This window comes from Aquarana catesbeiana, linkage group LG02 (assembly GCF_042186555.1).
Source record: "Aquarana catesbeiana isolate 2022-GZ linkage group LG02, ASM4218655v1, whole genome shotgun sequence".
NCBI lineage: Eukaryota > Metazoa > Chordata > Amphibia > Anura > Ranidae > Aquarana > Aquarana catesbeiana.
In genome coordinates this window covers 170,457,583-170,484,470 of record NC_133325.1, presented here as the reverse complement: position 1 = coordinate 170,484,470, position 26,888 = coordinate 170,457,583, and the positions used below count along the sequence as shown (strand labels likewise).

The 26,888-nt window shown below is 42.1% G+C and overlaps 1 protein-coding gene across 16 annotated transcripts in view; it reads right to left on the bottom strand.

Annotated features, from left to right (window-relative positions):
* R3HDM2 (R3H domain containing 2) overlaps positions 1-26,888 on the bottom strand; it is a 186,454-nt gene that overhangs the window by 33,667 nt on the left and 125,899 nt on the right. For 10 of the 16 annotated variants that reach the window (XR_012241551.1, XM_073613807.1, XM_073613812.1 and 7 more), the window contains 7 exons: positions 26,323-26,422; positions 24,915-24,942; positions 22,637-22,690; positions 16,339-16,568; positions 14,122-14,285; positions 11,383-11,475; positions 1,169-1,411 (listed from right to left, as the gene is read on the bottom strand). Coding sequence is in view for 15 of the 16 variants with exons in the window: in XM_073613807.1 (XP_073469908.1) it covers positions 1,169-1,411; positions 11,383-11,475; positions 14,122-14,285; positions 16,339-16,568; positions 22,637-22,690; positions 24,915-24,942; positions 26,323-26,422 (912 nt within the window). In the remaining variant the exon portion in view is untranslated. The remainder of the gene's footprint in view (positions 1-1,168; positions 1,412-11,382; positions 11,476-14,121; positions 14,286-16,338; positions 16,569-22,636; positions 22,691-24,914; positions 24,943-26,322; positions 26,423-26,888) is intronic. The other 6 variants (XM_073613816.1, XM_073613817.1, XM_073613814.1 and 3 more) reach the window with 3 other exon arrangements.

The window sequence follows — 26,888 nt, the reverse complement described above, 5'->3', positions numbered from 1 at the left end:
CGGACAGAGCGAGGAGCTCACGGGGGAGCCGGACAGAGCGAGGAGCTCACGGGGGAGCCGGACAGAGCGAGGAGCTCACGGGGGAGCCGGACAGAGCGAGGAGCACACGGGGGAGCCGGACAGAGCGAGGAGCACACGGGGGAGCCGGACAGAGCGAGGAGCACACGGGGGAGCCGGACAGAGCGAGGAGCACACGGGGGAGCCGGACAGAGCGAGGAGCACACGGGGGAGCCGGACAGAGCGAGGAGCACACGGGGGAGCCGGACAGAGCGAGGAGCACACGGGGGAGCCGGACAGAGCGAGGAGCACACGGGGGAGCCGGACAGAGCGAGGAGCACACGGGGGAGCCGGACAGAGCGAGGAGCACACGGGGGAGCCGGACAGAGCGAGGAGCACACGGGGGAGCCGGACAGAGCGAGGAGCACACGGGGGAGCCGGACAGAGCGAGGAGCACACGGGGGAGCCGGACAGAGCGAGGAGCACACGGGGGAGCCGGACAGAGCGAGGAGGACGACACAGGGGAAAATCGTTGCGGTGGTGGGGGGAGGTACAAGCACCAATCTCCCCGTGTGGCTTTCAATAAAGCATTTGACTGCCGTGGGAGGGAGAGGAGGAGAAGCGGCTTTCAGACGCTTTATTGAAAGCCACACAGGGAGATGGGTGCTTGTACCTCCCCCCACAACCGCACCAATCACCTGTGAGGCTGCCCACCCTCCCTGCTACGCTGAGGATGCCTGGCCCGATACAACAGGTATCGGATTAAGCATCGGAGCATTTGCATGAGTGCTGATACTTGTGCAAATGCTTGGTTTCGGCACCGATCCAGATACTAGTATTGGTGCAACCCTAATTTAGGGTGTATCACTTTCCAGCACAACACACCTTCCCTAATCCCCAAGTCCTTCCCTATGGCAGCAGACAGGGGTTACTCTCCCTCGCAGTTGTTGTCACATTTCAAATTGGCATGGCTGTGCGGACAGAGATAGAGTGCCTCTGTAAACTATGCTTGTTATTACACCTAAATTTTATTTATTTTTTTAAAACTTAGTGATCCTCAGGTCAATACTTGTGCTGGTGTACGCACGCCATCACATTATCTCCACATTGGTGTAAGCACAATTGGTCATGAAGACATTACAACCATATGATGTTTCCTTACAATACCTACTTGCTGTGGAGGCTGCATGAATCCCTGTGGTGGCATGACTTGCTGGGTTGGGGAAGGGTGCCCTGAGGAAGGGTAGCCAGTTGGAGGGATGGCTTGTCCCCCAGATGCCATGATGAAGCCAGCTTGCTGGGGATGCTGGGAAATAATAGGTGACTGGTAGATGGCAGTAGAAGGATCAGGAGCCTCAGATGAACCCTGCCGACTGAGAGTCATCTGCCCAAAGTGACTGTTCAAATCATCAGCCTGTCATTAAAAACATGTAAATGAGATAATTAGGTTCTGGACATACAAATGACCTTGTAAAAACAAAGAGCCTGATATGACCAAGTCAAAACGGTGAGCAAACTGCTTGAATGGCATAAAAAGCATATTTTATTCAGCTAAAAGAGACAGATCAGTATTAAGCCATTAATGTAACAGTTATTCATAGTCAAGCAGATACATATTATCAAAAAACAGAAAATGGAACTCTGCTTGTTAAAGGTTTACACAGTAAAAGGTTTACACAGTAAAAAACAATTCAGCTAAGCAGACTTTCAAAGGAGCTCCATACTGCTTTCTAACATTTGTCTTCAGTGAAGACTATAAAGTGAGTCACAATTGCACATTTGTTACATTTAAATCTCAACTGCACCTACCTAATGTATGGCTGCTGGAAAGCTGTATCTGGTTTCACATGTGCAATGTCCCTACAACTCCACCTCACTGTTACTACAAGGCATGCCACCTTATGTGTGAGAGTAGAAAGAGAAAAGTTTCTAACTGGTTCAAATGACAATTTCTGAAGCACAGAGAGCACCAGATTCAGACCCCACGGAGTCACGGGGGAATTACATGGTAAAATGGTCTTAATCAAAGAGTGTGAGGCCAATGATCTGTGAAACAAATTAGAAAGGCCAGAAACCTAACCCTTGAAAGTACTGAGAGTGCTAGACGCTGGTCCAAACCCAGCTGCAAGAAAGAGAATTCACTCCACAAAAACTCCTGGGGGTGGGTGAAAGTCCCAAGACTCACATCAAGTGAAGTATGCCTTCTATGTCTGTTGATAGACCTTGCAAGAAGGAGACTTCATGCTCTGTCGTCGTAAGAATCACACACTCAGATATACTTGTCCATAAGAATCTGGGCTTCATAGCCATGTCAATGAAGCCAGCGACCATGAGGCGGTGCATCAAATTGATCTTTGGGACAGAAGATTCTGATGATTTGGTAGAAACCATGAAGCATCTGCCTGCAGTATTACTGGGCCAGGTGTATTACATCTGCCTGTTCCAGTCTGAAGCAATAAGGAACACTGGAATGCTCTCACTCTCAATCCTGCAAATCAAATAAGGAAGAACTTTCAGGAAAGGAATGGCATAGATCAGGGTGTCTTCATTTCAGAGCCACTAAAGTATCCGCTGCTTCTGTTAGGCCTCATGCACACGAGATGCTGTTAAACGCGCGTTCAGAGGCAGTTGGCCACTTTTTTCAACTGCCCCTGAACTCATTCAATGTTATCCTATGTGTTCATGTACACAGTCTCGTTTTTAGGCAGTTGCGTTTAACCTCGTTTTTCCAGAAGAAAAAAATAGGTTCAGACGCAAAAGTTTTCCACATTTCAGACGCCAAATGCCGGTACCGCGTTTAGCCGCGTTTGCGTTTATAAGTGTTTTTAAAGGAGCCCTATTTTTTGGACCAGTAAACACAGAAATATGATGGTACACTGCAGCAGAGAATGACATTTTGTAACATTTTGGGCCCCAGATCTGGGGGAACCCCAAATTTGGTGTGCCTGGGGTTCCTAGCACCAAGTGGCCCCAAGATATGGGGCCCCAAAATCAGGTCGGAAAATATGTTATTCTCTGCTGCAGAAGTGCTTGACATTTTGCGACCTGACTTTGGGGCCCCGTATCTTGGGGCCACTTAGTGCTAGGACCCCCAAATTTGGATATGGTGTAGTGCTAGTTCCATTGTGTTAGCACACCAAATTTGGGGTTCCTAGATACGGGGTCCCAATGTTGGGTCGCAAAAGGTCATTCTCTCCTCTGCAGATGCTTGTAAACACAAACTTGGTAAAACGCGGCAAAACAGGCCGGTTTCAGCTTTTAAAAACATGTATTCAGCAGAGTTTGCACTGGCGTCTCATGTGCATGAAGCCTTAGATGGCACCTATACCTGGAGATAAACCTGTCCAGGACTTGAGAGATGGGAAGCCAAACTTTAGTTAGGACTTCAAGGTTGCGGGGTGTAGAAACCCCAAAAAAAAAAAGTGACATTTCCAAATAGACAGAAAGAGGACTTTGTAGTCTGATCCTTCGGCTGCTTCTGCTAGGGCAGATGGTTTCCCTTGCCACCAATAGCATCCCTGATTATGTTTTCTCTCTGTCCCTCAAAAGGTTTTATAAAGGGTTCCATAGTCCAACACTTTAGCCAAAGGGACTGACGCATTTCCACTGACATGCAAGAAAAGAGACCGGAGGCTTCTGGTAAACCGTCACAGCTGAAATTTACCAGTACAGTTCCATAAGCAAGGGAGCAAGCTTGGCAGCAGTTATATCTCATTTAAGGGATATTGACCAGCTAGATATGAGTAAGGTCACAGTTAGGATCAGATGAAAGACAGGGCCTGCCAGCAAGAACATGCATCTAGAAAGGGCCCTGAACGCTGGTTCACACCAGATGCAGTCTGGTGCATTTTTTTTTCTGCGTCAAAAACATATCGACAGTGTTTTATGTGGATTCCAATGTCCCCCAGTTTACACCAGTGTAGTGCGTTCAGTGCAGTCAACAAATGTTGCATTTTTTCTGTATGAAACATATCTAAAGTGTTGCCAAATGCATCAACAATGCACTGAAATGCAAATATCCTCAATTAAGATGAGGAATTAAAAAAGCACTGGAATGCATCAAAAAACACACATTCAGAAACGCATCCAGAATGCAGAAATTGTGGGGTGAACAGGCCCTTAAAGAAAGACATGTCCCCTACCAGAATAATAAGTGACCTGTTAATGTCATACACTGCCTAATCCAGAGTGGGAATAGACCGTTTCCGCACAGAATCCTCACTAAATGTATACAAGTCCAAAAAACACTCTGGGGATCGAAACAGCTTCTCGGGATGTTTCCAATCTCCATAGAGAAACAGTTGAAACAGCAGGTGCCATGTGAAAAAGTGTTTGCAGCCTTATGAGTATTTATAAGAGCCAACACAGTCTTTTTTATTTTGGGGCAATAGCAGTAGACTGCAACTCCTTAAGGGTAAGCTAATCAGTCAAGGACTAGAGTGACTCACAATTCTCTGCGGCCATTGGCTTGAAAGCCACTAAAACTGTGGAGAAATCAGATATAGAATCTGCAGGAGAGGGTGTGGGAGCACGTTTGTGGCCTCTGTGATCAGAGTCAGTGAATAATTGGGTGATTTGGGTCATAAAATCTTGCATGACCATGGGGGGAAAAAAAACAAACAAAACCTTCAGTTGAAGAGGTCCAGCCACACCCAATTTAACCAAGGAAGCAGAACATACACTAAAAGCAGAGGATAACATGATAAAATACTAAAGATGTTACACCCTCAACAAACAGCCCCAGACCCTTTTGTATGTAAGCTGGGGACACCCAATACAGCAGGACTACCCCTAACCATGTTTAGAATCAGACCCCAGAGGTGGTAAGGCGACATAAGCTTGAGGTAAGAAAAAAAAAAGTCCTCAGTAACCAAGACAGCTGTTAGCAGGTAAGGGATGGGTGGCTGGAGGGGACCAAAGTCACTGTGGGCAGTGAGCAAGAGTGCAATACTGAAGTTCCATGCATCTCATATCAAGCAAAATCAACAGTGGGGTGAATAGATGCCTCCTTGATGCTGTATGCTTGGAGAGAGAGAACTTTCAGCACACATGCCACTCTCCACAGCTTTAACCCCTTTCATGCCAACACCAGTGGAGACAGGGACTAAAGTCACTACAGCAACCAATATATTCAGGCAGCTCGAAGGGCTAGGTCCGACCAGCCTACTCACAAAGAAGTCTTCAGAGATGGGGCATGTGCCAGGGCATTGCCAAAGGCTCTTTACATTGCTCCACAGCTAACTTTCACCAGAACAGAGTCTGAAAAACAGTGTGTGGGGAACCCGGTCATTAGACTGTCTTCTGTTGAACAGACAGCTTTCTACTAAACCAACTGACTTTTGGTGCCTGTAACCCCAGCTTTAGTCTCAAAATAGCAGAGCTGTTCAAAAGACATCCATCCTACTAGAACAACAGTAAAAATCTGAGGCATGTGTAGAGGGAAATGTTGTCATGGGCTGGTCTACAGTTTGTTTGGCAGTGTCCAATCCTTTTCTTGGTGAGAGTATAACCCTGAATTTAAGCCTTCCTATGTCCCTCAATGGAGGGCAACACACTTTAAAAAAAAAAAAAATCATCAACATGACCCATATAATAGGAACAGCAGTGGGGTGATGTGAGAATCTAAAATGTGTAAGAAGTGTAAAAGTTATTTAAAGTGGAAGTAAAGTCTTATTTTTAAACTTGTACCTATAGGTAAGCATATATTAAGGCTTACCTGTAGGTATAGTGAATATTTCCTAAACTTGCACCATTTTGGATATAGTCACACTGCATGCAGCCAGGTGACGTCACTGGCGCACGTGCTCTGAAGGGATGGCAAACCCGTGTTGTACCTTCAGAGCTCTGTGCCGCAGGAGTGATGCCATTGTGGCTCTGACAGTCAGCTGGAGCAAGCGAAACCTGGAATAAAGACTGGGTGTAAATGGAAGCCCTGTCAGCGGAGACAGCGTGCGCTTCATTCGAAAGTAAGCATTTCATAATGTGCTCGTATGTGATGCATACTAGCACATTATGCCACCTGCAGTTTTGTTTTTTTTAAAGGATGCGGTTTACTATCCCTTAACCACTTGCCGACTGCCTAACGCAGATATACTGCGGCAGAATGGCACGGGCAGGCAAAAACACGTACCTGGTACGTGATTGCTTGCCGCGGGCAGGGGGTCCGATCGGACCCCCCCCCCGGTGCCCGAGGCGGTCGGCTTCTGACTGGGAGCGTTCAGAGATGAGGGGGAGGCCATCCATTCGTGGCCCCCCCCTTGCGATCGCTCTCAGCCAATGAGATTCTTCCCCTGCCTCTGTATAGTACACAGAGGCAGAGGAAGTGATGTCATCTCTCCTCGGCTCGGTATTTTCCGTTCCGGCGCCGAGGAGAGAAGACATCCGAGTGATGGTAAAACAAACAAACACACACACACACACACACACACACACACAGTAGAACATACCAGGCATACTTTACACCCCCCTTTACCCACTAATCACCCCCCCCCCCCCCCCCGTCACACAGTTTTTTTATTTATTTTTTTCTGATTACTGCATTGGTGTCAGTTTGTGACAGTTAGTGTGGTAGGGCAGTTAGTGTTAGCCCCCTTTAGGTCTAGGGTACCCCTCTAACCCCCGCTAATAAAGTTTTAACCCCTTGATCACCCCCCGTAGCCAGTGTCACTAAGCGATCGTTTTTCTGATCGCTGTATTAGTGTCACTGGTGACGCTAGTTAGGGAGGTAAATATTTAGGTTCGCCGTCAGCGTTTTATAGCGTCAGGGACCCCCATATACTACCTAATAAATGTTTTAACCCCTTGATTGCCCCCTCGTTAACCCTTTCACCACTGATCACCGTATAACTGTTATGGGTGACGCTGGTTAGTTAATTTTTTATAGTGTCAGGGCACTCGCCGTTTATTAACTTATAAAGGTTTAGCCCCCTGATCGCCCGGCAGTGATATGCGTTGTCCCAGGCAGTGTCAGGTTATCGCCAGTACCGCTAACACCCACGCACGCACCATACACCTCCCTTAGTGGTATAGTATCTGAACGGATCAATATCTGATCCGATCAGATCTGTACTAGCGTCCCCAGCAGTTTAGGGTTCCCAAAAACGCAGTGTTAGAGGGATCAGCCCAGATACCTGCTAGCACCTGCGTTTTGCCCCTCCGCCTGGCCCAGCCCAGCCCACCCAAATGCAGTATCGATCGATCACTGTCACTTACAAAACACTAAATGCATAACTGCAGTGTTCGCAGAGTCAGGCCTGATCCCTGCGATCGCTAACAGTTTTTTTGGTAGCATTTTGGTGAACTGGCAAGCACCAGCGGCCTAGTACACCCCGGTCGTAGTCAAACCAGCACTGCAGTAATACTTGGTGACGTGGCGAGTCCCATAAGTGCAGTTCAAGCTGGTGAGGTGGCAAGCACAAGTAGTGTCCCGCTGCCACCAAGAAGAAGACAAACAGGCCCGTCGTGCCCCATTTCCTGCTGCATTTTCCAATCCTAATTGGGAACCCACCACTTCTGCAGCACCCGTACTTCCCCCATTCACATCCCCAACCAAATGCAGTCGGCTGCATGAGAGGCATTTTCTTTATGTCCTCCCAAGTACCCCTACCCAACGAACCCCCCCAAAATAGATGTGTCTACAGCAAGCGCCGATATAGGTGTGACACCCGTTATTATTGTCCCTCCTGTCCTGACAATCCTGGTCTTTGCATTGGTGAATGTTTTGAACGCTACCATTCACTAGTTGAGTATTAGCAAAGGGTACAGCATTGCACAGACTAGGCAAACTTGCACAGGGTCTCCCAAGATGCCATCGCATTTTGAGAGACCCGAACCTGGAACCGGTTACAGTTATAAAAGTTACAGTTACAAAAAAAAGTGTAAAAAAAACAAACAAAAAAAAAAAAATATTTAAAAAAAAAAAAAAATAGTTGTCGTTTTATTGTTCTCTCTCTCTCTATAGTTCTGCTCTTTTTTACTGTATTCTATTCTGCAATGTTTTATTGTTATTATGTTTTATCATGTCTGCTTTTCAGGTATGCAATTTTTTTTACTTTACTGTGTTTTATTGTTAACCATTTTTTTGTCTTCAGGTACGCCATTCACGACTTTGAGTGGTTATACCAGAATGATGCCTGCAGGTTTAGGTATCATTCTTTTCAGCCAGCGGTCGGCTTTCATGTAAAAGCAATCCTAGCGGCTAATTAGCCTCTAGACTGCTTTTACAAACAGTGGGAGGGAATGCCCCCCCCCCCCCCGCCCCCCCCCCCCACCGTCTTCCGTGTTTTTCTCTGGCTCTCCTGTCTCAACAGGGAACCTGAGAATGCAGCTAGTGATTCAGCCAGCTGACCATAGAGCTGATCAGAGACCAGAGTGGCTCCAAACATCTCTATGGCCTAAGAAACCGGAAGCTACGAGCATTTCATGACTTTTTCTTGGTGTGGTCAGATGCTTTGAGGGCAGAGGAGAGATCTAGGGTCTAATAGACCCCAATTTTTTCAAAAGAGTACCTGTCGCTACCTATTGCTATCATAGGGGATATTTACATTCCGAGATAACAATAAAAAAAATGAAAGGAACAGTTTAAAAATAAGATAAAAAAGCAAAAAGCACCCCTGTCCCCCCCTGCTCTCGCGCTAAGGCGAACGCAAGCGTCAGTCTGGCGTCAAATGTAAACAGCAATTGCACCATGCATGTGAGGTATCACCGCGAAGGTCAGATCGAGGGCAGTAATTTTAGCAGTAGACCTCCTCTGTAAATCTAAAGTGGTAACAAGTAAAGGCTTTTAAAAATGTATTTTGTTGCCATTGCACGTTTGTTCGCAATTTTAAAGCATGTCATGTTTGGTACCCATGTACTCGGCCTAAGATCATCTTTTTTATTTCATCAAACATTTGGGCAATATAGTGTGTTTAGTGCATTAAAGTGTGTTTTTTCCCAAAAAAATGCGTTTGAAAAATTGCTGCGCAAATACTGTGTGTAAAAAAAAAAAATGAAACACCCACCATTTTAATCTGTAGGGCATTTGCTTTAAAAAAAAAAAATATAATAATGTTTGGGGGTTCAAAGTAATTTTCTTGCAAAAAAAATAATTTTTTCATGTAAACAAAAAGTGTCAGAAAGGGCTTTGTCTTCAAGTGGTTAGAAGAGTTGGCGATGTGTGACATAAGCTTCTAAATGTTGTGCATAAAATGCCAGGACAGTTCAAAACCCCCCCAAATGACCCCATTTTGGAAAGTAGACACCCCAAGCTATTTGCTGAGAGGCATGTTGAGTCCATGGAATATTTTATATTGTGACACAAGTTGCGGGAAAGAGACGATTCTTTTTTTTTTTTTGCACAAAGTCGTCACTAAATGATATATTGCTCAAACATGCAATGGGAATATGTGAAATTACACCCCAAAATACATTCTGTTGCTTCTCCTGAGTACGGGGATACCACATGTGTGAGACTTTTTGGGAGCCTAGCCTCGTACGGGACCCCGAAAACCAAGCACCGCCATCAGGCTTTCTAAGGGCGTAAATTTTTTATTTCACTCTTCACTGCCTATCACCGTTTCGGAAGCCATGGAATGCCCAGGTGGCACAAAACCCCCTAAATGACCCCATTTTGGAAAGTAGACACCCCAAGCTGTTTGCTGAGAGGTATAGTGAGTATTTTGCAGAACTCACTTTTTGTCACAAAGTTTTGAAAATTGAAAAAAAAAATTTTTTTTCTCTTGTCTTTCTTCATTTTCAAAATCAAATGAGAGCTGCAAAATACTCACCATGCCTCTCAGCAAATAGCTTGGGGTGTCTACTTTCCAAAATGGGGTCATTGGGGGGGGGGGGGGGGGGGGGGGGGGTGTTGTGCCACCTGGGCATTCTATGGCCTCCGAAACTGTGATAGGCAGTGAAGAGTGAAATCAAAATGACATGCCCTTAGAAATCCTGATGGCGGTGATTGGTTTTTGGGGCCCCGTACGCGGCCAGGCTCCCAAAAAGTCCCACACATGTGGTATCCCCATACTCAGCAGTAGCAGCTAAATGTATTTTGGGGTGCAATTCCACATATGCCCATGGCCTGTGTGAGCAATATATCATTTAGTGAGAACTTTGTGCAAAAAAAAAAAAAGTGTCACTTTCCCGCAACTTGTGTCAAAATATAAAATATTCCATGGACTCAACATGCCTCAAAGCAAATAGCTTGGAGTGTCTACTTTGCAAAATGGGGTCATTGGGGGGGGGTTGTGCCATCTGGGCATTTTATGGCCTTCAAAACTACGCGGCTAGGCTCCCAAAAAGTCCCACACATGTGGTATCCCCGTACTTAGGAGAAGCAGCTGAATATATTTTGGGGTGCAATTCCATACATGCCCATGGCCTGTGTGAGCAATATATCATTTAGTGACGTCTTTTGGTAAATTTTTTTTTTTTTTTATCATTATTCAATCACTTGGGACAAAAAAAAAAAATAATATTCAATGGGCTCAACATGCCTCTCAGCAATTTCCTTGGGGTGTCTACTTTCCAAAAAGGGGTCATTTGGGGGGGGGTTTGTACTGCCCTGCCATTTTAGCACCTCAAGAAATGAGATAGGCATTCATAAACTAAAAGCTGTGTAAATTCCAGAAAATGTACCCTAGTTTGTAGATGCTATAACTTTTGCGCAAACCAATAAATATACGCTTATTGACATTTTTTTTTACCAAAGACATGTGGCCGAATACATTTTGGCCTAAATGTATGACTAAAATTGAGTTTATTGGATTTTTTTTATAACAAAAAGTAGAAAATATCATTTTTTTCCCCAAATTTTCAGTCTTTTTCCGTTTATAGCGCAAAAAATAAAAACATCAAATACCATCAAAAGAAAGCTCTATTTGTGGGAAGAAAAGGACGCAAGTTTTGTTTGGGTACAGCATTCCATGACTGCGCAATTAGCAGTTAAAGCGACGCAATACCAAATTGTAAAAAGTGCTCTGGTCAGGAAGGGGGTAAATCCTTCCGGGGCTGAAGTGGTTAAAATTGTTCTGTCTAGTATTTGAATGTCAGCTTTAGCTGAACTAAATAGGTCATTACTAAATTACCAAGGCTTCAAATGCCTGTGTCTCGTACAAAAATATATCCTGTGAAAGCCATTAAGGTGGGTACATTTCTGAACTATATTAAATGGGTATGCAACCATATCCTTTTTTTTGTAAAGTAAAAAATCAACTACTGCTTAAAATGTCAAATGTCCATCAAAACTAAAATTAATGGAATGAAATAGTGAGATGGCATCCAAACCTATACTCGCAGTCCCTAAATATTTTTTCATTTGAAAGAACTGCTAGCTGTTTACCAACTCCTTAAACAAGCAGAGATCCAATAAGATAGGAGGAGGGAACAGTTAAATGAATATACCAGATTGTACTGCTGGGGAGGTGAAACTGGCAGAAGGACTTGGGGGCAGGAGCTGGCGGAGTACTGGACCGGTTGTGGAGAGGGCTGAAGGGTCTTGGCGCCAGCACAGCAGCATGCAGAGAAAAGGACAAAAAAGGGTGGGATGATGCAATGTGAGAAGATGAAGGGGATCAGTGGATGGATATTAGGAAAGGGTTAAGGAAAAAAAAGAAAAAGGGAAAATGTTAGTTCTGCATTTTATTTCCAAGTTATATATTTAGAAAGACATTTAAAGCAAAGCACTATTTTAATTAGTTTTGTTTTCCGATTCTGGAAGCATGTACTGATATAGGCTTCAAATGAGTCATAACTTTTATGCAATAAAAACCTGAAAACCATTTCAAAATCATATTCCCATTAACCACTCACGATGAGAAAGGCAGCAGAAAAACATTTTTTTTTTCCATATGAACACTCCAATATTCCACTACAACCACACAAATGATCCAACACAAACCCCAAATGAAGATATTTTAAAATAAACTGGGTTCTTCTGAATGATACACATACTAGTACTAATTTGAGGTCCAATTAAAGGCAGCTTGGTACCCAGAATGTGGCTATTCTGTGCTGATAACATCTTTTTCGGCTGAATTGTTTCGGTGGTGGAAATTCTGGTGCATCTCTAATTTTTTTTTTGGTCATCTATGTCCCATTACAGAGATCCTTTACTGCCTGTCCCATAGTTAAACAAAAAGTGAGAAAATCCCTGCAAATTAAGGGAATCACCCCAGAAAGATTTCCTCTATTACTTTTCTGGGGGCAACCCAAAATTTGTGAGTTCCTTTATTTTCAATGATAATGGTAAACTGGGCAAATAGAGAGGGTGAATCTCTTTAACTGGGACACAGACAGCAATAAAAACTGACAGGTGCTCCAAACCTTGACTCTATCCTAAACTAGAAAAAACATTTTACCTTTATTAGCATATAACTAAAGTGCTGAATTCACTTTTTAAGCCTAAAGAATCTTTGCATAAGGAAAGGAATGTTTATAAGAGCTGTGAACGTGGAATAGACAAGAAAAGGTCCTAGATCTATACAGCTCAGTAGATTGCATCAAAAAAAGGCTGAATATTTCTTGAAATATTCAAAACTGGCTAGATATATATATAGCCACTGTAGATCATTAATTAACAGATTACCTTGGGAATCAGAAAGTATTTTTTTTTTTTTTTTACATGTTGAAGCAATTTGAATTTTTTTTTTTTTTAAATAAGGCCCCTTTCACACGGGCAGACGGATCAGTCCCTCCATTGTCTTCTTTGGAGTGGCAGGTTTAAATGGATATGTGTCTGTTTACTCCCACCGAGATCAGATCTGCTAAAACATGTGGATAGGGATCTGTTCCCTATCCATGTAGCGAATCGGATTTGATGGCCTTCGGGTGTAAATAGATCGCCTATAGCGGACAGCAGAATGTCTGTGTTCGCTCTGCATAATCCATCCACCTGCTCAGCGGGGATCAGCAGACAGATTCCGCCCTGTGTGAAATGAGCGTAAGGGTTTTCTTCCTTTAAATCTGGATTTAGAGTTTTGAGGATACAGTTTTTTTTTTTGTCTTTTGTTTGAATTTGATGGACATTAGAGCTGCACAATTAATCGTCAAGAATCGTTATCGTAATCGTCAAGAATCGTTATCGCGATCTTATCTAAGCGTTTCACAATTCTTTCTATGCAAAGAACTCTCTCTGCTTTTCTGAAGCCACAGCCCTCAAAATAAAGGAAGAGAAAAACAGGCAGTCTGCCAAGAAACAAAACATTCTTTATCAGTTGAACTTAAGTATAAACATTGTAACAGTTTGTCAATGGAATAGACTTCCTGTGTAAGTGAAAAAAGTTTAACCACTTAAACACTAAACCTTTTTCTGACATTTGTTGGTTTCAAGTTAAAATCATTTTTTTTTTTTAAACTAGAAAATTACTTAGAACCCCCAAACATATATATTTTTTTAGTAGACACCCTAGAGAATAAAATGGTGGTTGTTGCAATATTTTATGTCACACTGTATTTGCGCAGCGGTCTTTCAAATGCAATTTTTTTTAGAAAAAATTACTTTAATGAATTAAAAAAAAAAAATTTAACCAGTAAAGTTAGCCCATTTTTTTTTTTTTTACATCGCGAGAATCGTGATCTTTTTATTCTAAGCAAAAAAATTGTGATTATTATTTTGGCCAGAATCATGCAGCTCTAATGGACATGTGTTTTTTTTCAACCAGATTATATAACCAAGTGAAGAAACAATATATTTAGATGATTTTTGTATAAGCGATTTACCTAATTTAATCAATTTGACTATTTGTTTTCCTTCACAGGGCTCTAGATTCATTTAAATTGCATTTCTTGAAAGCATCTGAGTGCAAACAAAGTTATCACACAACATAGAGGATGAAGTTATGAAAAGAGCAAAGAAAGTAATCAACCTTGGATGACAGCATTCATTTTAAGGTTCAGGTAATTTAATGATTTAAAGGCGTACGCTACACTTATTATTCAGCTCAGGTCAACATAAATACATGAAAGAACACAGGCAAAAATCAGCAAGGTAGAAAAGCATCAAAACAACCCACAGACAAATGGAGACCATCAAACATAAAAAGAAAACTAATTTATTAAAAGGCTAGAGTGAAGGAGACAGTAGATGTATGCAGAGTGACAGGATGTACAAGCTGGACTGGATAACACTGTCTGGTGACTCACCTGTGACATTAAGTGGTTATTCATGGATTGTTGCTGAGGAGTGGGTGGAAGTGCCTGGTGAGGATGGGGATGTTGTTGCTGTGCAGTGCAAGGTATGACGCTTCTAGTGGACTGCTGCGAGGAGGCGGCTTGGCTGCATACTTCTGGGGTGCTGATTGGCAAGCCTGCCAGAACAAACAGCAAAGAGCAAATTAGAAATAAAATTTTAGTTCCAAAATATGGACGACTGCTTCACTGTCATTACTATAATACCATAATTAAACTGCTACAAAACAGCAAACCAGATATGCAGACTTGTGCAAATAGTGTACTAAAAAAAAAGTGCATTGACCAATGAGTCCAGCAATGACTAAAAATATAAACCAACTAGACAAAACAGTTTTGTTTCGGTCTGTGTCTTAGTTGCTTGTCATTTCTGGTGACCATTATCCTTGTGTTATTAAAGTGGTTGTTAACCCATATTTCATAGTTTATACAATCCTCTTCGTCTCCTAAAGGATATGTCCCCCCGTGTGTTTGTTTTATTATAATAAGCTGTCCTTTACCTTATCTCAGAGCACCATGCTCACGTGACTGAGAATCCCCCTCTGACGTCAGTCTGTAGGGGAGGAGGAGAGAATCAGTGGGTCACATGAGCGCCGATCTACGCTCTGAGATGAGGTAAAGGATGATTTTAATAAAAACACACAAACGGGGACATATTCTTAGGAAACCAGAAGGATTGTATAAACAGTGAAATTTTATCTCAGCAGCAGGACGGGGGGCAGTCCCTGACAGGAGCCGACAGGCAGGGAGGGAGGGGGGAGGTGGATGACTGAGGCACGTAATCTGACCACGATGTCGGGGCTCAGCAGCCATGATACACTGTAGTCAGCTTACAGGGGGGAGGGTATAGCCAGGCAGGATCAGCCATGTTTTTTTTAGGTGTTACAGGGGGCCAAAGGACACTGCACAAGCACTGTGCTATATAACATGCTTTAAGGGAACAGGATCCTTTTTTTTTTTCTGTTAACAAACGCTTTAACCACTTCAGCCCCAGAAGATTTGGCTGCTCAATGACCAGGCTATTTTTTGCAATACGGCACTGCGTTGCTTTAACTGACAATTGTGCAGTCATGCGATGTTCTACCCAAACAAAATTGACGTCCTTTTTTCCCATAAATAGAGCTTTTGGTGGTATTTGATCATCTTTGTGGTTATTTTTTGCGCTATAAACAAAAAAGTGACAATTTAGAAAAAAAAACAAAAAAAAAAACAATATTTTGTACTTTTTGCTATAATATCCCCATTTTTTTTTTTTAAAAAAAAGCTAATTTTTTGCTAAGTTTAGGCTGATATGTATTCTTCTACATATTTTTGGTAATAAAAATCGCAATAAGCATATATTGATTGGCTTGCGCCAAAGTTATAGCATCTACAAAATAAGGGATAGATTTATGGCATTTTTATTATTATTTTTTTTACTAGTAATGGCGGTGATCAGCTATTTTTAATCGGGACTGACACTGTGGTGGACAGATCGTACACTTTTGACACATTTTTGGGACCATTGGGAGACAGTGATCAGTGCTATAAAAATGCACTGATTACCGTGTAAATGTCACTGGCAGGGAAGGGGTTAACACTAGGGGGCGATCAAGGGGTTAACTGTGTGCCCTAGGGAGTGATTCTAACTGTGGGGGTAGGGGACTGACTGGGTGAGGAGAGCAATCGTTGTTCATACTTAGCACGGACAGCTGTGTTTACATTGACAGATCTCCATTCTGTCTGTGTAGAGCGATCGTGGGCACGTGCATTTGCTCTGCCACTGCGCCACTCCTTAGTGGTCAAAAGGCGAACCAACCTGCCTCGGTACTACTGCAGCGGTTGGTCGGGAAGGGGTTAAGTATTCTCCCAAACAGAGTACTGCATGTAAAAAAACAGAAGGGATTCTAATACTTCCCCACCATCCAAAGCTCAAAGTAAAAAAAAAAAAAAATAATGCTTGGGCTGGGAGTTTCACTTTAAAAAAAACATTACAATACTACAATGCTCTAAAAAACAAGATTTTTTATTTTTTGGGTGATAAAAGGTTTACTGTAAGCAAAAATGATCTAACTGGCTATCAACACTGGTGGTAGAATAGCTGGTCATTTAAACTTTAAAAACAAGTGCTCAAAAACACCAAACATTCATGAAGTGGGAAGAAAAAAAATGCTTAAAACAGTGATACGTCACCTGGTCGGCCTGTCCGGTTGGCTGCGTTCTTATTGCTGCCAATGCTATCTCCCCTGGTCAGGATAGAAATGCCACTAAAGCTGCTGGCTTTGGTTACTGGAGGACGCATATTGCGGCAGGAACCATCTGAGTCTGTGCTGCTCCAAGGTCTTGGATCCAGAGATTTCAGTTCACTTTCAGTACTGCTCTGTCGACTACCAGAGCCTCTATTCAGAAAGTCTCTGTTGCCTCTACAGGTAAAAACAATGGATGCATTAAAGTATCTAATAATTTTACTCCTTTCATTGCTGCAGTAAGGCAGGTCTTATTAATAAAGAGGGAAATGAAAACTATAATATTGTGCATAGGGAATAAATATTTTCCCAAACAGCTGTAGAACAGTTAATCTGGTTGCCAAGAGTCACACCAAAAATGTTCTGATTTTTACAGAAAAGCCTCACTATGCTTTCTGGTTGCAACAGGAAATTTCTTTATATCCACAACATTTCTTTTTCCCTTAACCCAAATGTTTCGCCATCCTATCATTCACAAGGAGAGAATCTTGAAATAATCATAACTCCCTGAATATAAGTTTAAAATGGTGAAAACTGAAGCTGCCACATGCCGTTACCCAGAAATTAGTATGAAAGGAGAAACAAAAGCTTTCAGTGGACAAATACAGAGTTGCTAGAAGCACTGTTAAAACCACAACAATGGATGAGTGTTACATTGGTACTGGGAAAGGGGCAATGCATTTGATTCTTGTAATGATAAATACAGCTTAAAAAGATTTAAAATATATTTTCAAACTTCTGGGTACTGAAAAACATGCACAGAAAAGCATTTTATCCACTTCCTCAATAATATAGACATTAATATAATAGTTTATTGCAGTGTTTGGTAAAGTGTGAACATGAACTACCAGTGGGACATGCTCTCTATAATCACTTGTCTACCAAGGTAGATTTGGACTCCTTTCGCACTGAGCTACGGCCGCGCTAGCGCTAAAGTGGCGCTGGTTTTAGCGGTGCTTTATCGCTGTTTAAGCGGTGCTTTCCGGCTGCTAGTGGGGCGCTTTTGACCCCAAAGGAGGAGTCAAAAGAGCCTGTGTTGCAACGCTTCCGAATCGCTTTTCAGGTGCTTTGGAAGCGCTGCATATTTGAATGGGCAGGGCGTTTTGGGTGCTCTGTATATAGCGCTCCCAAACCACCCCAAAGATGCTGCTTGCAGGACTTTTCCTAACGTCCAGCAAGCGCACTGCCCCGGTGTGAAAAGTCACACTGAAATGAATGGGAGGTGGATTTCAGGCGTTATTTAGAGGCTAATTAAAACGCCTGAAAACCGACTCAGTGGGAAGGGGTCTTATAGAGTTTTTAAACAAGTGGTTAAATCAAGCTCTCAGCTGCTACTGTAGCTGTGAGCCCGATACCAGTTTTGTGAGCCAATTAAGGTTTTCCAATAAAACTTTATTGCTATTAAAAGGTAAACTCAGAGGAAAAGGACAGGGGCCTGTATGTATGATATGCTTACTATTCAAAAAAATAAAAAAGCTTTACAATCACTTTAACAAAACTGAAATGAACAGCTTTGTCCCATCCTAATTAACACACTACCTTATTTAACCATCAAGATTACGGTTTAGTGGCAAGTATGGACTATAGTCCTCATTCTCTCCACAAATTATACCTTAACCTACCACCTCAACTAAGAAACATCCATGTCATCTGCATCTCTCTCACTCATGATAAAAACCAAATTACTGGTTAAAGCTCCAGTCCAGTACCATCTACCATTCTACTATAAGCCCTCTTTTGTAAGGAACAATCCATCTCAAAGTTGTGCTTCTTACAACACACTTCCTTTTTGGTTATCCCCGTGCTAGCTTACAATAGTTTGCTAGGTGTCTAAAGCTGACAATGCATGGATCGAAATTGAGCCAGTTCAACATGGACCAGCTGAATTTCAATCCATGTGTGGCTACTGCAGTTAAACAGAATGCAATAATTTGATTGACTTCTGTTCAACCACTCTGTCAGAAAAAAGTCAATCAGCCAAAGGCAACATAGCTGATCTGTGCATTCTGACAGTGCCTCCGCTGCTGTTAGAATGCAATATCAAAGCAGGTAGGATGCTTCCCTCCACCTCAAATGTGTGGATGGGGGAACCCCTCTATGGCCAGCTTGAGTGTATGTTCATTTTGCTATATTTCGATATGTCCATCAGTCCTTGCACCTACTACAGGCAGTCCCCGGGTTACAAACAAGATAGGGACTGTAGGTTTGTTCTTAAATTTAATTTGTAAGTCGGAAAAGGTAAATTTTTTAAGCGTAGCTCCAGCCCAAAAAAATAATTTTAAGCTTTTTGGATAGCATAGGGAAGGGTTAACACCCCTGTAACATTTGTTTTGCTGTCTGTGCCCCTGTTCAGAATATTTCACCTCACTTTCTGCCCCTATGACAATTGGATTTTGAAAATTTAGGATTGTTGTAGAAACAAGGATTGGTGATAAAGCTTCAGTGGAGACACCTTTTTCTCATGCTAACTCTTACAGGAGTGAATTTCCCTTCCTAGGGGTAGATTTCCTCCCACTTTCTGTTGTCTCCTCAGTTTGTAAGTAGGAGTAGTTTGTAAGTCAGATGTTTGTAACCCGGGGACCGCTTGTAATTACACAAAAGAAATTTCAGAAATCTTTATATTACTAAAAAAATGAAGAGTAATGTATCCACAGACTGGGAGATTTCTAGGGTAAAAAATTCAGCTCCTTTGCATACAGCCAGAAATTCCTCTTGCTACAGATCACAGCTGGGATGGCTGATATGGTCATATGCTAACACATCATTCTGTGAACTTTTTTATTAATCAGACACTTCCTTCTTCACCCAAATGATCCAGAGCTTTGGCTTAGCCCCAGAAGCACCAGTTCTTTTTAGGTAGACATGTTTCCACAATCTAAAATATCACATATTAGCACCCTGTGCAAACACACTTTGCAGAAGTCTAAGAACATGGTCTGAAAGAATCTGAACTGCACAATAAAAGAAGAATTTCAGGCATGGTATAATTTTTACATAGTTTCATTGGTCCACCATGAACCAATATAACTAGGTACAACTCTTATTTGGAATTGGGGTCGTATATACACCATACCTGGCCCATGCCCCTGGAAGCTTAAAATCACTCAAGTAGACACTGCTACTCCTGTGATTTCCACTTGCTTTCTGGTCCCACGCTGAGCGGCTGGCCTCATGCACTGCAAACATTGAAGGTCGGCCGCCATTCATCGAGGTGGAAAGCGTGACATCACCCAGTCTCTCCACCTTGCCCAGTCATAGAACGCTTTGCTTTCATTCAGAAAACGCAAAGCCTTCTCTGAATGGCACCCATGCCGAGCAGCCAACCTGCATTCGAGATGCATCAGGAAAGTGGAGATCACTTAATTATCAATGTCTACTTCATCGATTTCCAGCTGAGCATCGACCAGGTATACAAGTTGAAACAATAAAATCATACCATGCCCGGAATTCTTTAAAAAAAAAATGTCACAAAGCACCGAATGGAAGATTCGACCATCAACATAAAAAAGGTGTAAATCTTTTTTACGACCATTAAGCCTTTGCCCTCTGGTGAGCTTAACCCCCGATGGGTCTTCAGGGACAAGATTCCACCAGACAGGTACATTGTGACCCTGCTCTGCAGCTGACTGACACATTGCAAACAGGTGTCTAAGTGATCGCCTTCAGCAAAGCCCTACACCTAATGGCACATTAAACACAGGGCCCGCTTCTTCTCATTGGGGTCTGGGTATGGCTTTCATGCCAGTGCTGAGGATAAGCCCATCTGAAAAGCTGCAAAATGAGCCCCTTCTGGCTCTTCAACAACTGAAAAATTTCTTGCTTTTAATCAAGAATGTTTTACTTTCAGCAAAAGGTTTTCCTTCTCTCAGAGAAAAGATGGCCATTCTCATTGGACACTAAAAAAACAAAAGCATACTGAAAGGGGAGGGGTTATGCTATCTTTTTTTTTTTTTTTTGCCAGTGTCAAAACCAGAAGCAAAACCCAATGCGCCTGAATTACTTCACCCTGTATCGTTTAAAGTGGTTGAAAACTTTTATTTATAACCAGTGACTGGTCACTGGGGGTGGTGATCTGAATGCACACACTGCACAGTTAATGGAGAAGAACTCTGAGCCCTGATTGGAGGTAAGGGACATACCCTCTCACAGTCAGAAATTACTCAGATAACAGAGGAATGAGGCAGCAGAGAGAAATCACGCTCAGAGCTTTGAATAAAAACAAGTACACAATATAGAAGGATACGCTTTGTCCAGATTTCATGTCTGAGGTTTACAATCACTTTAATGTAGGAATATTATAAAAATATATATGAATGTGTATTTATTAAAAAAATAAAATAAATAAGAGGTTTAAAATCACTAACAGATGGGCTACAAAAATAAGTAACTTTACATGCACAGCCTAATCTGTGCTTCCTAATTTAGTGTTTGCAAACTGCATCCTACTATATATAGGGTAAAGGAAACCTTAGGGAATCAGATATGTAAATGTGGCCCACCTACACTTCTGTTCCATGGGTCTCACTTTTAGTCCCTTTTTTAGTCTTTAAACTGTATGGAAGTGCATAACATGGAACTTTGACAACTTAGATTATAAGTTGTAACTCATAAATACGTCACTAGAATTTATAATAAAATGCTAACACAAAGTGCTTTTACATCAGTGAGTCAAAGGGAAACCAATGCTACAGCATCTACATAGACCACTCTTTGAAACCAATGTTCATTTCTGACACTTCACGAACTGGCAGAGCACATCTCTATTTAACAATCTGGCTCTACACATTCCATGTAGCCGGATTGTTGGCAAATACTGGCATTCATTAAAAAAAGCATAATGAACATCCCTTTAAAATAATTCTGCATGTGGACCTTAGAACTTTGGTGAAAAGTTTAACATATGTACATGCATTTCCCTAACATTACTTCTACCCAAAATGTGTAAAGTCATCCAAATTAGACTTCAGGATCTGGGCCAATAGGCTTTACAATGGCATCAGTTTGAGAAGCTGCTGAGATCACCCAGAAGTCATTGGCAAGTGCATTTGACTTGTAGCCGACGCCATTCTGACCTGCTCCAAGAGGGTTTTGCATTCCCATAGACTATGATTATATGTTGTAGAAAAAATGATCCACACTCCGGTTGTTGCTCTTAAAAATTCTTCATTTTATTGAATAGCCACAGTGAACAAACGCAGATTGACGCGTTTCAGCCTATAAGGCCTTAGTCATAAACATGATTAGATGTTGTTTTCTGATATGAAAGGGTTAGGCTAACACTAATGAGTTTTTATATGACTTGCCCCTTGATATTGTGTTGCTTATAGAAATCCCAGCACTGTCAGCATCTGGCCACTAGTGGGTCTGTAAAGGGTTAATCCCTCAATACCAAGTCAGGCTATTTAAGGGGATGCTTACAATGGTGCTGGGTGGACTTGATAAAGGAGGCCGCGCCCTCTGAAACATTGTCGTAGTAACAGCTCATACACCCCAACAGCAGCCGGTTGCTTGCATCATGTGACCCCGGAGGCTATGTATGTGATCAAACAGTAGCGGCTGCATTTGGTCCAGGACTGCTGCCAAACCTCCACACTGTCAGCTGGAGCGCCTTTTAAGGGCAGTGAAAAACTTTGGTGCACAGTACTGTGGTGGGGAGATGTGATTGATAAGCTCCGACTTATCTTTGCTTGCGAGTGCTTTTTTATCTAGTTTTATTATTACAAAAATAAAGGGTATTGCACCACAGCCTGTAAAAGCATCTCTTCTGTTTGTGTGTTATGGGAATGCAAAGCCTACTTGAAGTGAAGAAAAGCCCATTGACAAAGGCCCTAACTGGCTCTACAAGATACCACTTACACATCCTTAGTTTACAAGTCAAATACACAACTGTAGGAAAAGCAGGAAAAACAGTAAGTAACCAACCATAGGTTATTCAGCTAACAGAAATACAAAGCACAGCATATTCTGCTAGCCTTTCTGTATTCTGGACCTTGTGGTACAAGAGCACTGAATAGCCAAGGGTTGTAAATATTTTAATAAACAAAAATGATGGACAAAAAACATTATGAAGCAGCCATGAATATCGGCCGATGGCGAGAACAGTTCTGCCCAATGCCCCGACATTACAAAACAGGACATTGCAACAAACTACATGTCAATAAGAACCTCACAAGCAGCCATGCGAGGAAGGCGTGGGTATCAGTGACCTTGACAGATAATACTTAAGTACACAACATAGAAGATACCTAAACAACTGTCTCCTTTTGTGAGAGAGAGTGGAAAAGCCTTCTCTGTAGACTCTGTTGGTTACATTAGGAGGGAAGGAGAGAAACCATTTTAAGTCTTCTTTATCCTATTACAGCAAAGTTTTCAAGGTGGATAAGAAGAATTACAACTAAAATGCTCTGATGAAATGCAAACCACTGCTTTTATTAAATGAACCAGCATATGTACTGTCCAATTCCAAGTAAAACTATGTTCATATTCAGAACATTTGATTAAACCTAAATGACTAAATCTGAAGGAAGTCTCCACGTTAAAAGTAGCACCCGTGTTACAGACTATTCCAATGGAGCAATTCAAATAGGTCCACATCTTTCACAATTTTTCTTGCACTGGAAGCTGCATCTCTAGATTTCACTCATGCCAGAGCAGGTGAAATTTTGTATTGCAGATTACACACTGTGTACAGCAACTATGACACACAGGTTCAGGTTAAGTTCTAAGTGGAGATCTCCTTTACATAAACCCATTTCAAATATATTTATATACTATGAGTAGATCCACGTGTCAGTATGTACAATTTGCACTAAATGTGCATAAAAGCAAAAATAATGTGAACTATATACATGTTAAAAAGGACCGATCATTAAAATTAACCAAGAATTAAAAATAAAAAATAAATCTGCTTTAAATTTCCTCATGTGACAAAGTCTAGACAGACTACATCAATTGGTCTGTGGCTATTACACCATTAGAAATTGCAGTCTATTGTTTCAGGCAGCTGGCAGACCCATTTGCCTGCATATGGAATGTTCAAATATGGCTGTTGCCAAGTACATATGGAATTCAAAACTGAACCTGAACAATACATTTGCTTACAATGATGAAGTTATTTACATTACACAGATCTAGTCACGTGCATGAAAAAAAGTTCCATGTTAAAGTGCACAAGCCACCTATACTCAGACGCAATCTATAACTGACCCATAAATCCATCTGGTTCCTTATGATAGAGATCAGTGGGACTAAGGACAATAAAATACTCTATACTTTCATAAATAAGGTGGGAGCTTAAAAACAGAACCCCATATCAATAGCAAAACGCACAGTTTAAAACAGTAGCAGTAAACATAGCTGTTGCCCATGAGTTATACTTTAAATCCCAACTCCAGAAAGAAAGGAAAAACAACCCTAAATTCCTTCTTTTCACTTACCTTGAGCTGCAGTGACATGATCATGCAGCGCTGGGTCCTTCTGCTGTGTGTTTAAGTCCTGGATGGATCCTTCCTCTGGGCGTCAATGTCACACAGGTGTTTACTTGGCTGGCTAGAGGAGGGATCCTTTAAGGACCCAGAAGGGGACTGAGATCAGACAGAGGGGAGTGAGAAGGGCCAGCTGGTGAGGGTTAATATGCAGCACTGGACTGGCAGTCCCTGCAGGTGGGTACAGCATTAGCAAAGGACCTAGATAGGGGGACTCAGGTGAGAATAAATGACTTCAACCAGGTATGGAAGACTTAAAAGTGGTTGTAAACCCTTCCATATAACCAGTGAAGGGACTAGCCTCAGGTGGTACACAGATTAAACAAATCCTCCTACATAAGCTGTAACTGTTTATCTGCAGTCTTCTCTTCTCTACAGCTGCTCAAAGTCCAGAATTTGGAAAGCTTGCCTGAACTATCAGAAAAAAGTTGGCAAAACACTGAAATTACACCCTGCAGAGCTCAGTGAGGAGAGCTGATTGGAAGGAAGGGACACGCCCCTTGACAGAGCAACAGAGCTGAGGCTGTCAATCAGCTGCAGGTCCCTCCCCGTCACCTTTTTTTTCTAGGTGTCAGGAAAATTGTCAGAAGTGATTCATGCTGATAGAGGAATGAAGCAGCAAACGACACTTCGAGCACTTAATGAAGACTAGGTACACACTACAGAGGGATATGCTTTAATCAAATTTCATGTCTGGGGTTTACAACCACTTTAACAGCTGGCAGGATGGATTAGAGAGGGGGTAAGGGGTGGGAAGATGATTTTGCTTGGAGTTGGGCTTTAAAAGAAACCACCTAAATGGGCTCACACCTTCCACTCAAAAAACCCATTGGTAGATCTTGACGATCATCAATAAAAAAAGAAAAAAGGGAGGTGCATACATTTCAAGAGCCAAGCAATTATTAGGCTGGGTCTCGTCATCCTACACAATCTAGCCAGCTCTGTTGGTCACAGGTACACATTTTCTTAAGAAACACACCAATATTTTATTGTACCCATAGGGTGGTCAAAGAAAAAAGTGATGAAAGGCCTGGCTTACCTGCTATCAGTAATATGACCATTCTGGGCTGACTGAAAGACAGAAATTAAAGAAAAATGAAGAATCATGCAGAAGAAATATATAATTCTATTTTATGCAGGGCCATGCACAAGTGACTATGGTCACCCATTGCATTTTTTCATTATCCATATTTTATAGCTGGCAAACATTTAAGTCTGAGACACATACGCTTGCTATGCACTTCAAGTGGTTGACCACTGAAGTTCTTATTGCTTGTATGAAGGGCATGCCCAGTTTGATTAGCCTTGGAAGGTTGTCTGGGGCAGACCATTTCCCTAGCTGGTTATTCAAGAGCATGTTCTTTGGCACCAAGCTGGACTTTTAAACTGCTCCTATTGATCAGTGGGTGGAGCATACCCCAGAAATAAAAGCCAGCGATTCCCTTAAAGCAGAACTTCACCTTCACAAAAGGAAAGTTGTGCTTATGCTTCTCCTCATTTCCCCTCCTCTGGTCGCATCATACATTCCATTCACAGTGTTCTGTGAATGTGAAAACTACAAGTACCGATATCCTTTGCAGCTATCGGCTTATAGTCCTTAATGAACTAGCAGGGCACTGTTAAGTGTTCCAGGTAGTTCACTGAGCTTCCTGTCAAGAGTGTAATTGCATGCCCGTATTGGAGGCATGGGTAGACAGCTACAAAGTCTGCAGGACTGGGATATTACACCAACAATCTTGAGCATAATACTTTACAGGCTAACAACAACAAAAAATTATAAATGCATACTAAAAAACCAGAAAAATAAAAAGTGCATTTATCTTTTTTGTAGAGGTATTTTTTGTAGAGGTTAACTTAACCCTTTAGCCCTCGTTCACACTGAAAAAGTGGGTTTGAAAGTGCACGAGTTCAGCTGAACTTGCACGATTTCAAACCCACATTTCAGTGCGAGTTTGGGGGTGATTTGAAAGAAATCTGAACAGGATCATGCACAGATGTCTATTAAAATCGCCCCCAAAGTCGCCAAAAGAAGTGCAGGAATTACTTTTGGAAATCGGTGCGGCCCCTCCATTACCAGCAATAGGCTGCGATTTGTCATGTCAAATTGTGCCAATGTGAATTTGTCTGGTTCTTCCGGAACCAACCAAAATTCAGTCTATCCAAGTAATTTTCTAGCAGAAAATAATGATTTTTACTTGTAATCAACAAATGTCAAAAAAGGTTTGGTCTTTAAATAGCTAAATTTCCTTTCATTTACCACCAGAGTTCTTTCCTTTGATAAAAGAACGAAAAGATACTTTGTTTCTACTTGATCAGGAAGAGAAAAAGATAGCGATTTTGATTCTTAATTTATCATGCAGCTCTAGTAAAAACAAATACATTTATAAAACTGACTAATTCTAACTTTAATATGTTCTTGCATACACAAGAGCAATGGTAATCTTAACTTGCCTCCCTTGCGAAAATTCTCTCCCGAACTCTCTGATACTCCTCCTCTCGCTCTTCTATGGATTTACTCCTCCTTCCATCTTGCAAAGGTACTCTAATCTGTATTTATTGGGCAGATCAATGAGATAAAGACATATGTTGGTGTAATAGGAATAATTTGCTAATGAACACCATGAGACAGAACAGAAAAACTAGTAGCTTGCATAATAACCAGAGCCTAGGAGGGACACCATCTCCAGATACCATGAATGTTATTTTACAAACGCAAAAATGCAAGAAGCAGACAAAAACACATTTAGGCCCCTTACACAAGGCTGGGCTCCACTGGAGTCCGCCGATCCCCACTGAGCAGGTCAGTCTGTGTCTGCTCCACTTATGCAGAGAGGGCACAGACACATCCCGCTGTCCTCTATGGGTGGTCAGATGTAAACAAACAGTCTGTTCGTTTACACCCGTCTGCCATCTGACCTGCCAGACAAATGGGGAATGGATCCCCAAACGGCTGTTTTTAACGGATAGGATCAGATGTCGGCAGGAGTGAACATGTCCATTGACACTCGCCGCT